The sequence below is a fragment of the Puma concolor genome, chromosome B4, assembly GCF_028749965.1.
Source record: "Puma concolor isolate L17-30 chromosome B4, mPumCon1.1.hap2, whole genome shotgun sequence".
Classification (NCBI taxonomy): Eukaryota; Metazoa; Chordata; class Mammalia; order Carnivora; family Felidae; genus Puma; species Puma concolor.
Genome location: NC_141673.1, coordinates 69,364,554 through 69,380,056, shown reverse-complemented (window position 1 = coordinate 69,380,056; position 15,503 = coordinate 69,364,554). Strand labels below are relative to the sequence as shown.

Genomic DNA, 15,503 nt, shown 5'->3' with positions numbered 1-15,503 from the left:
ACGTTTGTGGGTCTAGTTCTGGGGTTTCTATTCTATTCCATTGGTCTATGTGTCTGTTTTTGTGCCAATACCATGCTGTCTGGATGATGACAGCTTTGTAGTAGAGGCTAAAGTCTGGGATTGTGATGCCTCCTGCTTTGGTCTTCTTCTTCAAAATTACTTTGGCTATTCGGGGCCTTTTGTGGTTCCATATGAATTTTAGGACTGCTTGTTCTAGTTTCGAGAAGAATGCTGGTGCAATTTTGATTGGGATTGTATTGAATGTGTAGATAGCTTTGGGTAGTATTGACATTTTGACAATATTTATTCTTCCAATCCATGAACAGGGAATGTCTTTCCATTTCTTTAAATCTTCTTCAATTACCTTCATAAGCTTTCTATAGTTTTCAGCATACAGATCCTTTACATCTTTGGTTAGATTTATTCCTAGGTATTTTATGCTTCTTGGTGCAATTGTGAATGGGATCAGTTTCTTTATTTGTCTTTCTGTTGCTTCATTGTTAGTGTATAAGAATGCAACTGATTTCTGTACATTGATTTTGTATCCTGCAACTTTGCTGAATTCATGTATCAGTTCTAGCAGACTTTTGGTGGAGTCTATCGGATTTTCCATGTATAATATCATGTCATCTGCAAAAAGCGAAAGCTTGACTTCATCTTTGCCAATTTGGATGCCTTTGATTTCCTTTTGTTGTCTGATTGCTGATGCTAGAACTTCCAGCACTATGTTAAACAACAGCGGTGAGAGTGGGCATCCCTGTCGTGTTCCTGATCTCAGGGAAAAAGCTCTCCGTTTTTCCCCGTTGAGGATGATGTTAGCTGTGGGCTTTTCATAAATGGCTTTTATGATCTTTAAGTATGTTCCTTCTATCCCGACTTTCTCAAGGGTTTTTATTAAGAAAGGGTGCTGGATTTTGTCAAAGGCCTTTTCTGCATCGATTGACAGGATCATATGGTTTTTCTCTTTTTTTTTGTTAATGTGATGTATCACGTTGATTGATTTGCGAATGTTGAACCAGCCCTGCATCCCAGGAATGAATCCCACTTGATCATGGTGAATAATTCTTTTTATATGCCGTTGAATTCGATTTGCTAGTATCTTATTGAGAATTTTTGCATCCATATTCATCAGGGATATTGGCCTGTAGTTCTCTTTTTTAACTGGGTCTCTGTCTGGGTTAGGAATCAAAGTAATACTGGCTTCATAGAATGAGTCTGGAAGTTTTCCTTCCCTTTCTATTTCTTGGAATAGCTTGAGAAGGATAGGTATTATCTCTGCTTTAAACGTCTGGTAGAACTCCCCTGGGAAGCCATCTGGTCCTGGACTCTTATTTGTTGGGAGATTTTTGATAACCGATTCAATTTCTTCGCTGGTTATGGGTCTGTTCAAGCTTTCTATTTCCTCCTGATTGAGTTTTGGAAGAGTGTGGGTGTTCAGGAATTTGTCCACTTCTTCCAGGTTGTCCAATTTGTTGGCATATAATTTTTCATAGTATTCCCTGATAATTGTTTGTATCTCTGAGGGATTGGTTGTAATCATTCCACTTTCATTCATGATTTTATCTATTTGGGTCATCTCCCTTTTCTTTTTGAGAAGCCTGGCTAGAGGTTTGTCAATTTTGTTTATTTTTTCAAAAAACCAACTCTTGGTTTCGTTGATCTGCTCTACAGTTTTTTTAGATTCTATATTGTTTATTTCTGCTCTGATCTTTATTATTTCTCTTCTTCTGCTGGGTTTAGGCTGCCTTTGCTGTTCTGCTTCTATTTCCTTTAGGTGTGCTGTTAGATTTTGTATTTGGGATTTTTCTTGTTTCTTGAGATAGACCTGGATTGCAATGTATTTTCCTCTCAGGACTGCCTTCGCTGCATCCCAAAGCGTTTGGATTGTTGTATTTTCATTTTCGTTTGTTTCCATATTTTTTTAATTTCTTCTCTAATTGCCTGGTTGACCCACTCATTCGTTAGTAGGGTGTTCTTTAACCTCCATGCTTTTGGAGGTTTTCCAGACTTTTTTCTGTGGTTGATTTCAAGCTTCATAGCATTGTGGTCTGAAAGTATGCATGGTATGATTTCAATTCTTGTAAACTTATGAAGGGCTGTTCTGTGACCCAGTATATGATCTATCTTGGAGAATGTTCCATGTGCACTCGAGAAGAAAGTATATTCTGTTGCTTTGGGATGCAGAGTTCTAAATATATCTGTCAAGTCCATCTGATCCAATGTCTCATTCAGGGCCCTTGTTTCTTTATTGACCGTGCGTCTAGATGATCTATCCATTTCTGTAAGTGGGGTGTTAAAGTCCCCTGCAATTACCACATTCTTCTCAATAAGGTTGCTTATGTTTATGAGTAATTGTTTTATATATTTGGGCGCTCCGGTATTCGGCGCATAGACATTTATAATTGTTAGCTCTTCCTGATGGATAGACCCTGTCGCTATTATATAATGTCCTTCTTCATCTCTTGTTACAGCCTTTAATTTAAAGTCTAGTTTGTCTGATAGAAGTATGGCTACTCCAGCTTTCTTTTGGCTTCCAGTAGCATGATAAATAGTTCTCCATCCCCTCACTCTCAATCTAAAGGTGTCCTCAGGTCTAAAATGAGTCTCTTGTAGACAGCAAATAGATGGGTCTTGTTTTTTTATCCATTCTGATACCCTATGTCTTTTGGTTGGCGCATTTAATCCATTTACATTCAGTGTTATTATAGAAAGATATGGGTTTAGAGTCATTGTGATGTCTGTATGTTTTATGCTTGTAGTGATGTCTCTGGTACTTTGTCTCACAGGGTCCCCCTTAGGATCTCTTGGAGGGCTGGTTTAGTGGTGACAAATTCCTTCAGTTTTTGTTTGTTTGGGAAGACCTTTATCTCTCCTTCTATTCTAAATGACAGACTTGCTGGATAAAGGATTCTCGGCTGCATATTTTTTCTGTCTAGCACATTGAAAATCTCGTGCCAATTCTTTCTGGCCTGCCAAGTTTCAAAAGAGAGATCAGTCACGAGTCTTATAGGTCTCCCTTTATATGTGAGGGCACGTTTATCCCTTGCTGCTTTCAGAATTTTCTCTTTATCCTTGTATTTTGCCAGTTTCACTATGATATGTCGTGCAGAAGATCGATTCAAGTTACGTCTGAAGGGAGTTCTCTGTGCCTCTTGGATTTCAATGCCTTTTTCCTTCCCCACTTCAGGGAAGTTCTCAGCTATTATTTCTTCAAGTACCCCTTCAGCACCTTTCCCTCTCTCTTCCTCCTCTGGGATACCTATTATGCGTATATTATTTCTTTTTAGTGTATCGCTTAGTTCTCTAATTTTCCCCTCATACTCCTGGATTTTTTTCTCTCTCTTTTTCTCAGCTTCCTCTTTTTCCATAACTTTATCTTCTAGTTCACCTATTCTCTCCTCTGCCTCTTCAATCCGAGCTGTGGTGGTTTCCATTTTGTTATGCATTTCATTTAAAGCGTTTTTCAGCTCCTCGTGACTGTTCCTTAGTCCCTTGATCTCTGTAGCAAGAGATTCTCTGCTGTCAGCTATACTGTTTTCAAGCCCAGTGATTAATTTTATGACTATTATTCTAAATTCACTTTCTGTTATATTATTTAAATCCTTTTTGATCAGCTCATTAGCTGTTGTTATTTCCTGGAGATTCTTCTGAGGGGAATTCTTCCGCTTGGTCATTTTGGATAGTCCCTGGCGTGGTGAGGACCTGCAGGGCACTTCCCCTGTGCTGTGGTGTATATCTGGAGTTGGTGGGCGGAGCCGCAGTCAGACCTGATGTCTGCCCCCAGCCCACCGCTGTGTCCACAGTCAGACTGGTGTGTGCCTTCTCTTCCCCTCTCCTAGGGGCGGGATTCACTGTGGGGTGGGGTGGCCTGTCTGGCTACTTGCACACTGCCAGGCTTGTGATGCTGGGGATCTGGCGTCTTAGCTGGGGTGGGTAGGCAAGGTGCACAGGGGCAGGAGGGGCAGGCTTAGCTTGCTTCTCCTTAGGTGATCCACTTCAGGAGGGGCCCTATGGCCGCAGGAGGGAGTCAGATCCGCTGCCGGAGGTTTGGCTCCGCAGAAGCGCAGAGTTGGGTGTTTGCGCGGAGCGAGCAAGTTCCCTGGCAGGAACTGGTTCTCTTTGGGATTTTGGCTGGGGGATGGGCGGGGGAGATGGCGCTGGCGAGCGCCTTTGTTCCCCACCAAACTGAGCTCTGTCGTCAGGGGGCTCAGCAGCTCTCCTTCCCTTTGTCCTCCAGCCTTCCCGCTTTCTGAGCAGAGCTGTTAACTTATGACCTCCCAGACGCTAAGTTGCGCTTGCTGTCGGAACACAGTCCGTCAGGCCCCTCCGCTTTTTTGCAAGCCAGACTCGGGGGCTCTGCTTGGCTGGCGAGCCGCCCCTCCGCCCATGCTCCCTCCCGCCAGTCCGTGGAGCGCGCACCGCCTCGCTGCCCTTCCTACCCTCTTCCGTGGGCCTCTCGTCTGCGCTTGGCTCCAGCGACTCCGTTCTGCTAATCCTCTGGCGGTTTTCTGGGTTATTTAGGCAGGTGTAGGTGGAATCTAAGTGATCAGCAGGACACGCGGTGAGCCCAGCGTCCTCCTACGCCGCCATCTTATCCCTCCCTGTATCTTCTACCCAATTCCTTCCCTTTTGAGTTTTACTAGTTTTCAAACCCCTCTTATAGATTGAGATGGTCTCAGAAGGGGCAGGAAACAGTCCTAAGAGTCTCAAGGGGAAACTCACCATAAGGAACATTTGGAATTGAGACCTGAGATCAATATCAGGTTTAAATGCCCATGGATTCCGAAAGGGGAAGGGTTGGCTCTGATACAGTGAGCAGCGCTAATTGGAGCCCCTTTTGAGCCAGATGGCCTGGAGGGCATGAACTGGGAGGAGATTTCTGGCAAACTGAGGAGCTATTCATTGCTTGAGCTCTCAAGGTGACAGCTACCATAGCACTGCATGGATTAAAACCATCCTTCCTCCTTCCTATGAGGTGATGGAAGGTGACCTGTGAGGGCACCATTGTTGCAGTAGACACATGTAACAAACTATGCAGTGCTGGTGTTCAACAGTGACCCCATGTGGCAGCAACAGAAGCTGCACTGCAGTGGGGAAAGGGGCCTGATGTGAATGGATTAAATTCACCAGTTCTCTTTTGCCTGGAATTCGGAAGCAGGCAACTCTGGGATCAAATGCCTCAAGGGTTTTTAGACAATTTGGAGGTAGGAATATCAAGAAAAAGATGTTGAGTAATCTGGTAATTTGACCGAGGGAATATTTTGAATAATTTTGACCTTAAACTTGAGAGACGTCTTACCTAGTGCAGCATATGTGTGGTGAATGTGTTTCACCTCTAATCTGGGATTTTTGTTTTTGTTTTTGTTTTTGCATTTTGGCACTTTTATAATCGTAGAGAGTTTTAAAATATTTATTAGTCAGTTACTTCCTTTGTGACTCTTGTGTTTTGTACCAAGAAAGGCCTTCCCTTCTTCTAAGATTTTATATATATGAGATACAGAATGATAGTGCCAGGAAAATTGTGAAAGACCTTGAAATGAGTAAAAAAGATTACTGAATGATCTTTCAGTGGCACATTACCCGGCTTTTCAAGGTGATGTGGAAGAATACCTATGATAGAATGGATGCCCATTAATTATCATAGTATGTTAGCCATAGCATTCAGTCTCATTATCAAATAGGTTTCTGCTTCCTGAAACTTTGCCTGAAGTTCTGTAACTAACTACAGGCCAAAATCTGGTTCTCAAGCAAAGACAGACTCCCCCAGAATCTCATGGAGTTGGACTGTACCAAGTACATTAAATTATTGATGCTTCAAAGAGTAGGCCCTTGGGTACAAGCTTGAGCAGCCACAGCTTCTACAACTTTCAGTCTGTACCTGTGGCAGGAGTGTGGACATCCAGGACTCTATTCCAGAAGCGGACAACTTGAGCAGAATGCTGAACCCAAGATCCCACGGAATAGAATTTCACAGGATGAAATGAGCTGATGAGGGAAATTTTATTGTGGTTGTGTTGAGGCTGTTTCAATGCTCTATTTTCTGTATATATGAGGAGGCCATTCCTCTTCTTAAGAGATTTTTAATCTACAATCCAGTAGACTCAGCTTTTGTAAAGTGACATTAAAATTTTTTTCTGCCTCTCACTGAACTTCTTACCACTCCTAAATTAAAAAGCTCTGAGTTCCCTTACTTTTTCACAGCAATACACTTATTTGCATAGGTTCAACAAGAATATTTTCCTTTCTACTGGTACATAATTGGAAAAAATTGATGGTATAACCATGGCCTTTTTTGGAATGTCATTTTTGAGAATGATGCACATGTAATCAGTTATGTCCAACAACTCAAAGGAACAAAGGTTGATTTTACTTATAGAGCCAATGCCTACAAAACCATTCCAGGAAAACTGGCCTAGTACTGCCCTTAAAGGTGGTAAGAAGTAGGGGGGTACTTTTTTGAGGGACTCAAGTAGAGAGGAATTCACCCAAATTTACAGATACTGCAAGTGAAATATGGTAGAGTTTCTTGGGCTTGCTTCCCAAGTCTTGAGCTAGCAAACAATAGACACTTTTAAAAGTGCAATTAGCTGTGGCTCCAGTAGCTGTTCAATACTGCATTGGCTCTCAGTTTTCAAAGCAAAACCAGGGAATCCTATATGATTAATTAATACTTATTGCACCTATGAAAATTATCAGGCCAAACCAAATGAGTCCAGCCTTTTTTTATGACCAAAAATAATCTTTGGGATTTTTATGGTCACAAAAGGGGAAGTTGTTAGGAAAATTGGAGACTTTGAAAGGGGCAAAAAAAAAAAAAAAATTACTGGGAATACTTTGATGGTATACCAGATATCTCTTCTGGGTTATCTGATTCTATACACATTTTGCTTTCTTTTTTTTTTTTTTTTTTTTGGCCTTTAAGTTATTTTATAGCCCTGTAAATTACAGAAAATTGATGTAGAAATGAGCATTGCCCAGAGAAGCAAAAGAATTCTGCTGGTGGAGATACAATTGATTTCACTGTGGAGGCCTGTTTTGCATCTATTAGCAAATTCATTTCAGCTCCTGATTGCTTATGTATGTGTCTGTTCTTTGAATTCTCCTTTGAACCATTTTGTTAAACATCTTGTTCCTTCATTAATAATGAGCTAAATAAAATTTCCAATACATGGCCACTTCATGAGAGTCATAGATTTACACTTGTGAAAAGACATATTTAATGCATGTGTTGTGTTTAAAGTCTTAAATATACTTGAGCTCTTTAGATATAAGGGGTAAAACAGGGAAGATTTACTTTTCTTCTAAAAGCAAGTCCTTTTTTCAGTATTTATTGAGTAACCCTTACTTTCCCTATTGATTTAAAGGCCACTGTTCTGATGTTATTTGGGCCATTTATGTGCTATTATGATCCAGTCATTTATTTCCACATCAGTAAAAATCTGTTGTAAGTGCAGTAGCTTGATAATACGCTTTGATAATCTGACAGGTTATTTTGATGTTGCACTGAGCCCATAGAGGAAGAAGAGATTACCCTGCCAATTTGGATTAGTCTAAAATGTAAACCATTTAAAGATAAAACATTGGTATACAAAAAGTTGGCCCAGTTATTTGGGCCTCATAACTCCTTCCAGACTATCCTACTCAGACAGAATACAACTAGAGGTCCAGAAGGTAGGCGAACAGGTCTTCTGAGTTGCAGGGTTAGTAAACCCATAGTTTATTCCCTAGGGGAGGTAGAGAATAACTCTTACCCCAACAATTATATATAAAACAGAGCAGACTAGAATGGTAATGGCAGACATTCATGGATAGTGGAAGAAGTCAGAACTATCAAAACCACTAGTGGATTAGACCTTTTGATTTAGAACAAAACCTGCTCGTGCACTCAATGGCCTTTCGGGTGTTCATACTTTTAACGACTGCTTGAGTTTGAAAAGTAATAATGACTTACACCCTTTACCTTTGGAGTTTTGATCAATTAAGACATAGAGACAAGAGGCTCATATGCATAAAAATATCAGCTTTATTGTTAATGAAGCTAAATTGGAATGCACAGCTTGGACTCCTGTGCCCCAAATTTCCACCTTGAGATCCACATGTGCTCTGCAGAATTGGCTATCAACCAGGCAGCTCAGGGAGAGTCAAGAAGGGCCTCATACCCAGTTATATGAGGTTGTTTTTGCAGTAACCCTGGCCAGAAAAGGAATTTGGGTATCAGACTCTGGCCATGTTGCTGGTCTGATAAAACTTTCCTAAGATCATGGAGAGGAGGAGTCAGTGATGGACAAAGCAAAGGCCAGGCTGCAGAAGCTTTTCTCTTAATAGTTCCTGAAGAAATGGAAGTACTGATAGAAGTTTCTGTTTTATGATGGCTACAATATGAGTAGAGGAAGATTAAAGTCTTGATTACAACATAGCACAGAAATTAATATTCATAAAGAAGAACCTGAGTTTAAAAAGAAAGAATTATGTTCAACCTACTCTGATTACAAGGAATGGAGAAATATGTAATGTTTCAGATCAGATAGATTTCTATCAGAAGTACTTTAAGTTTGGGGAGGTAAACATAAGCTCTCATGAACATACAGTGTTCTAGAACACTGACAAATGTGTGCAAATCTGTCTCCAACAACCAAATGCCCCCATTTTAGTATTGCATCCCAAAAGAATGAAGGCAAGTTCAAAAATACTTTTAGTTCACATTTTTAATGTTTAAAAACTATGTTAACAGAACAATTATAGAACAGAACTTCTTATATTTCTTTATTTACACCACATCCTGGGGGGAAAATAAACTATTTGATTAACCATGAATAGCAAAATTTTGTGACTTGTGACATTCACTTCTATCACCCATCTGAAAGTCATTTACAAGTTTTTACATTAATAAAACTGTGGTGTGCTACATATATTGGACTTATATGAAGTCTAAAATACAACTGGACTCTGGAGAGTGGATTAAGTACCAATGATCAAGATTCAAATGTTTTGGGTAAAAATGGCTTCAGACAGTCTATGTTGGCGTCAACACTGAAAATGAAAGGCAGACATGCGAGATTTTCAAAAACTTGATAAAATGGTCCTTCCCCCCCCCCGCCCCTTCAAATTCGTGTTCATAGTTAATGTGCAGGTTTTTCCCCCCTTTCAAAGATCCCAAAGTTTGGGAAATGCAGCAATTCAATTTTGGAAAAAATTCTCCCCAACTTCTGTTTTTATAAACACTGTATAGTGGTATCAGTGTTAACAGTTAAAGAGCAGTATGAAGAAACAATTTGTCATTTTGAGTATATCTATATGACAATAACTTGGGTTTAAATATTCCTTATTTGTAGCTCAGAGGATTACCTCTTAAATAACTGAGCTTAATACCAGTATAAGAAATCAATACAGCTATTTCTCAGACATTTTGCTTTCTAAAACAATTAAGATTTTTAGATTCCAAGTTTACACTGAGAGAACAATGTTACCTGGGAGAGAATGTAAATTTGTCTAGTTCCCAAACAAAACCACTAATATCTAGGACAACATTTATTCTTGATATGTAGACTAGATTCTTGATATGCAGACTTCTATTTCAGTGTGGACCAACGACTGAAAAAATATACAGCCTCCTGTTTATTTACAACATATTTACATACAAACAAAGTACTTCCTACAATAAACCTCAGCTGCATAGATTCTTCCTTTTAAAAACACAAATTCAAACTTGTAGACAGCCAGGCCCAGTTCAAAGCCCTTCCTCTGAGAAAACCCTAAAGAAGGAGAGTGTCTGAGCCTTGTGAATTTTACAATTTTCAAGAACTTTCCCTTTTAGATTTAGTGATATTTTTCAGTTGTTAGCCACCCCATTCCCAATTTGTACCTGAAATCCCTATGTCATCATAAATAATCCACTGTGTGTATTTTAGAGGAAGTGTGTTCTTCTCTAAAGGATTCTCAGATCTGCCATCCCTAAGGAAAACCATGTATTAGCATTGCTAAATGATATAGTCTGTACCTTCTTTGTTTTGAGAGCAGCTACAAGTTTACACAACCAGAATGGAGGAATTCTATTCTTAAAGCTTCTGCCCTTTCTAAGCCTCAAGCCATTTACATTGATAAACTGAGGGAAACTAATGGCTTTTGCTCTAAGGCATAAAATCAAATCTGATCTTATCATCAACTTCCTCCCCACTCCAATAAATGTGCCCTTCAGCATTCGATCTATTGAAATGGAGCTGGGCTCTACATCCTTTTCTGAGCAGCTTGGAGATGCTTATGAAATACAGAACTTTCTAGAGAATTCAATTTAAAAGAGGGACAGAATGGGTCATTACACAACGCACACCAACACTGTGGAGAGCTTACTCATGACACGAATTCAGTATCCAAGAATGCATGTACAGAGTGTGTTTTCTTTTCATTCTCCACACACACACACACACACACACACACACACACACAAACACCTCACCTCCTTCGCAGCTTCAAAAAACGTAATCTTAGCGTGCCTCAGCCCAGATACCCCCGAGTGCAGGCAGCCTTCCTTTATGATTGTACACCTGCACCAGCGTTTCCTAGGTAACATACTCTGAGGTAGGACTAATGGGGAGAACAAATGAAAGACAAAGTGACCTGGAGTGGTTCTCAAACTTGATGCCCAAAGGGCTCATTCAAACCCAGACTGCTGAAGGCTTCCACCTTGACAACTTCTGATTTCATTAGTTCTGGGGTGGGGCCCAAGAACCTGCATTCTGACAAGGCCTCAGGTGATGCTGTCGCTGCTGATCTGGGGGCCATACTTTGAGAACCACTGGCTTAGAGGCCTGAGTCCAACTCCAGAAAGAAGTCCGTTGCAGGGCAACTGTCTCACGTGTCCCCTGAGACACTGAGGAATCTTACCACAGCTCCTTGTCCACCCCCAGCCCCATGACCATCACTTATGTGCACCTTTCTCAACACGGTCTGGAAGTATAAAGAAGGAAGGTCAGCAGAGAGCTTTTTTACACCGATCTGATTACTAGGCAGTTAAACAATGGTTTGTTAGCACTAAACCCATTAAAAGTGCTGTGTGCTTCAACGACTGGCATATAAGAGAAGCTAGGCAGCAACATCCTGTTCTGTAATGGGCAGGGAAGGAGACAAACGATAGGAGCAACAGGTCCTACGAACAGGAGAGTCAGGCCAAGCCTGAGAACTCCAGGCAAAAGAAAGGATAGCAGGGGAGGCACGTCCCTGGTGGTTTCCAGCCCACAAGAGGTCCCCTCATCCTCCTTCATCCTCCTTCTACCACCAGGCTCTCTGGTGGCCCTGGATTTATTCTCCCCCTCCTGTGCTGGACACCCTGCTTCAGGCCACTGTGGTCACCACTAACTGGTGGTGGCTCTACCCCCACCACCACCCAGCAGCTGGTGTGTGGCTGGCGTGGGCAGTCCAGACTTCATTCACAGGAATGACATATTCTTGGCAACTCTGAACAAATACTCCTTAGAAACAATATTATTTTTGGTGGTTAGGCTTTTTAGCAATCATGTTACATTATCCTATTCTGCTAAACCATGGGTCTGATCATCTTTCCTAGCTGCTCTGGGAGCCTAAACACCATGTATAACATAGTTCCTGGAGGAAAATACATTCTGGCTTGCAAACAACCAACTAACAGGGCTTTGTAACATGATCTGCTTATAAATTGGGGACAGCTCGTGTTTAACAAGACTAGATTTCTTTCCTGTACACAGTTTACTACTCCACTCCCAGTAAGTAACGTTAAGTAAATTAGGGATTTACAGTATATTGTGTTATAAGAACTAGAGAACAGTTCTAAATCCAAAGTATGAAACTGGCACTGTTCACTAGTGTTAAGGTTCTATCTACCAAAGGAAAACGTGCTGCTCCCAATGGCTAAGGTATAATATTCTTTAGTCTACTAATTTAGCAGAAAAAACTTCTATAGCACTTGACTGTTGTTTAAATTCTACCTAACATCTGTGATACATGTATTTTTGGCTACCAGTTCACTATTCTGAACAAGAATTATTGCAGTACATTGACAGCTAATCCCACACAAATGATGTAATTAATCAGCGGTATATAACAAATGAACAGTGGGGTCTATTATATTCAGTCGATAATGAACTTAGATCACACACAAAGAAGCTTTTAAAAACCCATGGTATCACAGACATCAACAACGTGCCTCCTCTAAATAAATATTTTAAATAATAATAAAAATTCCTTGTGCTGACACATAAAATCCAGAGATCCAAAAATACCACTACACATCCAAGAGTTCATGATAATTTTCTAAACTGACTTTGTGAGTGTAAAAGAAATTGTTATAAATTAATGAGGAAAATACAAAGTAGCCTAATATTGCTTATAAACTAAACTATGTATTTTTTTATGGAGGGTCAGTCCGCTACCTGGCTATTTCACTACTCGGTGCTCTAGACAAGCCTCCAAGGGCCAAAGGACTTGCTTTGCTTTTCATCCAATATGGAAGATACTGCTGAAAGGGACAGAGGTGGCTGTGGATTTAGTAGATTAGGTATTCATGTATAGGTAGGCATTCATATCTAATTACCTGGACTCTGTCTGACCTAATGTGGATGTAATTCAGGAGCATTACATTAAAAGCTATAATGATCCTACCAGGAAATGCAGGAAACAACCTTTCCTTCTCCCAAAGAGGATCACAACAAGGTACTTTGATGATGCCTTTTCTATGGGACATTAGTCTGTAAAGGGGGAGCGGACAGTTCCTTGTTACTTGCAGTGAATGGTGAGCAGAGGCCTTTGGGGATTTGAGTGAAGGAGGAACAGAACTCAGAGCTAAGTGCTTGGAAATCCTGCTAAGAGTCTGCAGTTAGATTCTGATCTCTGGATAAGAAATCCGTGCTCGGTGAACTTAGGTGTTTGAGAAATTCAACCAGAATATAAATGAAATACAAATCCTGTTTCAAGAGACCAGCTCACAGAACACAAACATTTCTTACTGTGTGATATAGACTGTCCAATCACAGGTGATTGTCCAGCTTAGGGAACATGTGGTTCTAGGTTTCCTTACTTTCCCCCAACTTTCCGAGCTGTGTGACTTGTCCCCAACTCTCTTCTTTTTCAGTCTCTGTGGATTTTCCCTCTACCCTGTTTAGGGGACAGTGGGGCTGGGGTAAGAGTGTGAGGCAACTCTGTCCTCTGTGTGGGTCACGTCAGGCAGGCAGTAATGGCCCACTCCTTGGTTAGGGACAAGAAGAAGAAACAGCACAGGCACCAGAGTCCCCATCTGAGGGAAGGAAGGTACACTGATTTTGTCACAAGTTCTTCTCAAAGGCTATTTCTGAGGGTGCTATGTTTCTTTTCTTTTTTTCATTTTTTTTTTTTTTTCAAGACTCTGGGTGGATTGTTAATGGAGAAGAAATAGGAATGAGGCTTATATTTAAGGTACAAAAATCTTGTATTTGTAATAACCTAAATTTATAGATATAAAACAAGTCTTTTAAAGACCCCCCTAAAGTACCCAATATAAAACAGGAATTACTTCTCTTAGATCGTCCTTGGCTAGATACACATTATTCCCTGTGCAAAAAGCTGGTGGACATGAGTAAAAGCTGCTGGGTTCATAATTTAAGAAAATGTTTTTTCTCCTTTCAACAATACAGGTGTAGGGTTGAAGGTTATTTGTATCAGAGGAATATTTTCTTAAGCATTTTGGATACTCTTGCTTCTCAATTTATTACAAAGGTGTCATGGGTCTCCCTCAGTGGAAGGTGACTCAGCTTAGAGTAACTTTGACACAATTTGCCAAGAGGGAAACAAAACTTCACTTGCTAGGTAACCCAAATGTGTGGTTTAATATGTTTACCAAGGTAAGAAGTCATTCTCACCCCCTTCCCAGCTGAGAACACTCATTGGAGAATGTCTCTGCATAAAGCAGGATGCAGTACCAATGAGGCCACTGGACTGCTAGAGCCCCCGGCTGCCAGGTGATCAGAGCCACCTCAAATATTGGGCAGGTTCTGATCCAGCAATGGCACACACCCTGTCACTCTCTTACAAGTATCCCTGTGTGCTATGTTAACCAAAGTAGGCAAAATACTTATGAAACCATTTTTTTTTTCTGTAAAGCAAAATAACTATATACAATTCAAGATTCTTTTCTAAAAAGGTACAGATGATGTGAGTGGAACATCGGCAGGAAAATTATTACAGAATCTGGATGTGTAATAAATAAACATGATTGATGATCATGTTTTCAAAGTTTTAAGGGACCAGGAAGTCACAAAAAAATAGTTAGAAGAGTGAAAAATAACTGTGAAGAGCACGGAGATACACAATTGCATGAAACTTAAAAAAAAAAAATATCCACAATCCTTAAATTGATCTGAAATCTTAGAGGGACTGGAACCATTATAGAAACTGGTTTCTGTTTTGCTACCAAAATGTTATTCCATTTTAAGTATCTTGTGAATTTCTGTTTGCTTCTGTAAACTTGCAAAAGAAGTGATGAAGATTGCTGATGTGGGGTGACATGGCCGAGCAGCGGTCTGGAAATGTCTCCTGTCCTCAGCTGGTCTCAGTGGCCTTCGTCACTATTTGATGAGCAGGCCCAGTCATAGATGACCAACGGGATGCTGACCAGGGAAAACAACACCCCCAGGCCCAAGAAGAGGGCAGCCTGGAGTAACACAAAGGCAAGGGTTATTTTCAGTGAAGCCAACCACATACACCTGGGAAAAAAATAGAAATGCCTTCCCTCTCTTTTTGTGTCCCCTTGTATTTGGGGTTTGTTACAGCCATTGCTGACCTGTGAGAATCGTTCCAAGGCTGTATGGATCTGATTCTCCAAGGATGGGGAAACAAGGACTAAGCTATGCAGGGCCATCCTCTCCATTCTAGTTCTTTGACTTCATGGTCACCTCAGAATGAATCCATTCTGTAACGCACTGGGTATCCTTACAGTTTCTTTCAAACTCAGACTACAACCAAAAGGGAAAAATGGCCTTTAAAACCATACAGGTCATTTTGTTGCTTTTTACCAACCAACCTAGGTTATCGCCGGCAGGCAAACATTTCTGTTTGAAAAAGTGGGGGAAAAGATATATAAGAGCAAAGTAGATTTGATCAAGTGAAATACGAAATGAGTATCCACAACTAAGTTATTTTAAGGGTTGAGGAAGGCCAGAGTGGGGATAGGTTACTAAATCCGGAATCTGAAGAACATGAGGTTAGAAATTGCTTGGCCTTAAAAGTGTCCAATGAGAGCTTTGCGGGGAGAAGGATAAAGCAACAGAAGAGCCAAGGGGCTGGACTGGAGCCTGGAGGACAGAGCTAAGGGAAGGAGAAAAGGTGAATGGTGGAGTTGTACAGATTTCACTGTCAGAGAGCTGGTCTGACTCCCAGTGGGGCCCCACATGGACAGGATCCCTTGTCTAATGCTATCTGGTAGATCCTATGACCAGCTTTAACATGGGAGCAGGGTTGGGGAGGCCCAGCGAATTCATGGGCAACAGGCCTCTACCATTTTC

The 15,503-nt window shown here is 40.8% G+C and overlaps 2 protein-coding genes across 5 annotated transcripts in view; one reads left to right on the top strand and one right to left on the bottom strand.

Annotated features, from left to right (window-relative positions):
• Window positions 1-15,503, top strand: part of LOC147579205 (uncharacterized) — a 331,154-nt gene that overhangs the window by 142,192 nt on the left and 173,459 nt on the right. The window lies entirely within an intron of this gene.
• SLC38A1 (solute carrier family 38 member 1) overlaps window positions 8,688-15,503 on the bottom strand; it is a 69,795-nt gene continuing 62,979 nt past the window's right edge. For all 3 annotated transcript variants that reach the window (XM_086713589.1, XM_025930227.2, XM_086713590.1), the window contains one exon: window positions 8,688-14,653. In XM_086713589.1, the coding sequence (XP_086569715.1) occupies window positions 14,552-14,653 (102 nt within the window). In that variant the 3' untranslated portion in view covers window positions 8,688-14,551. The remainder of the gene's footprint in view (window positions 14,654-15,503) is intronic.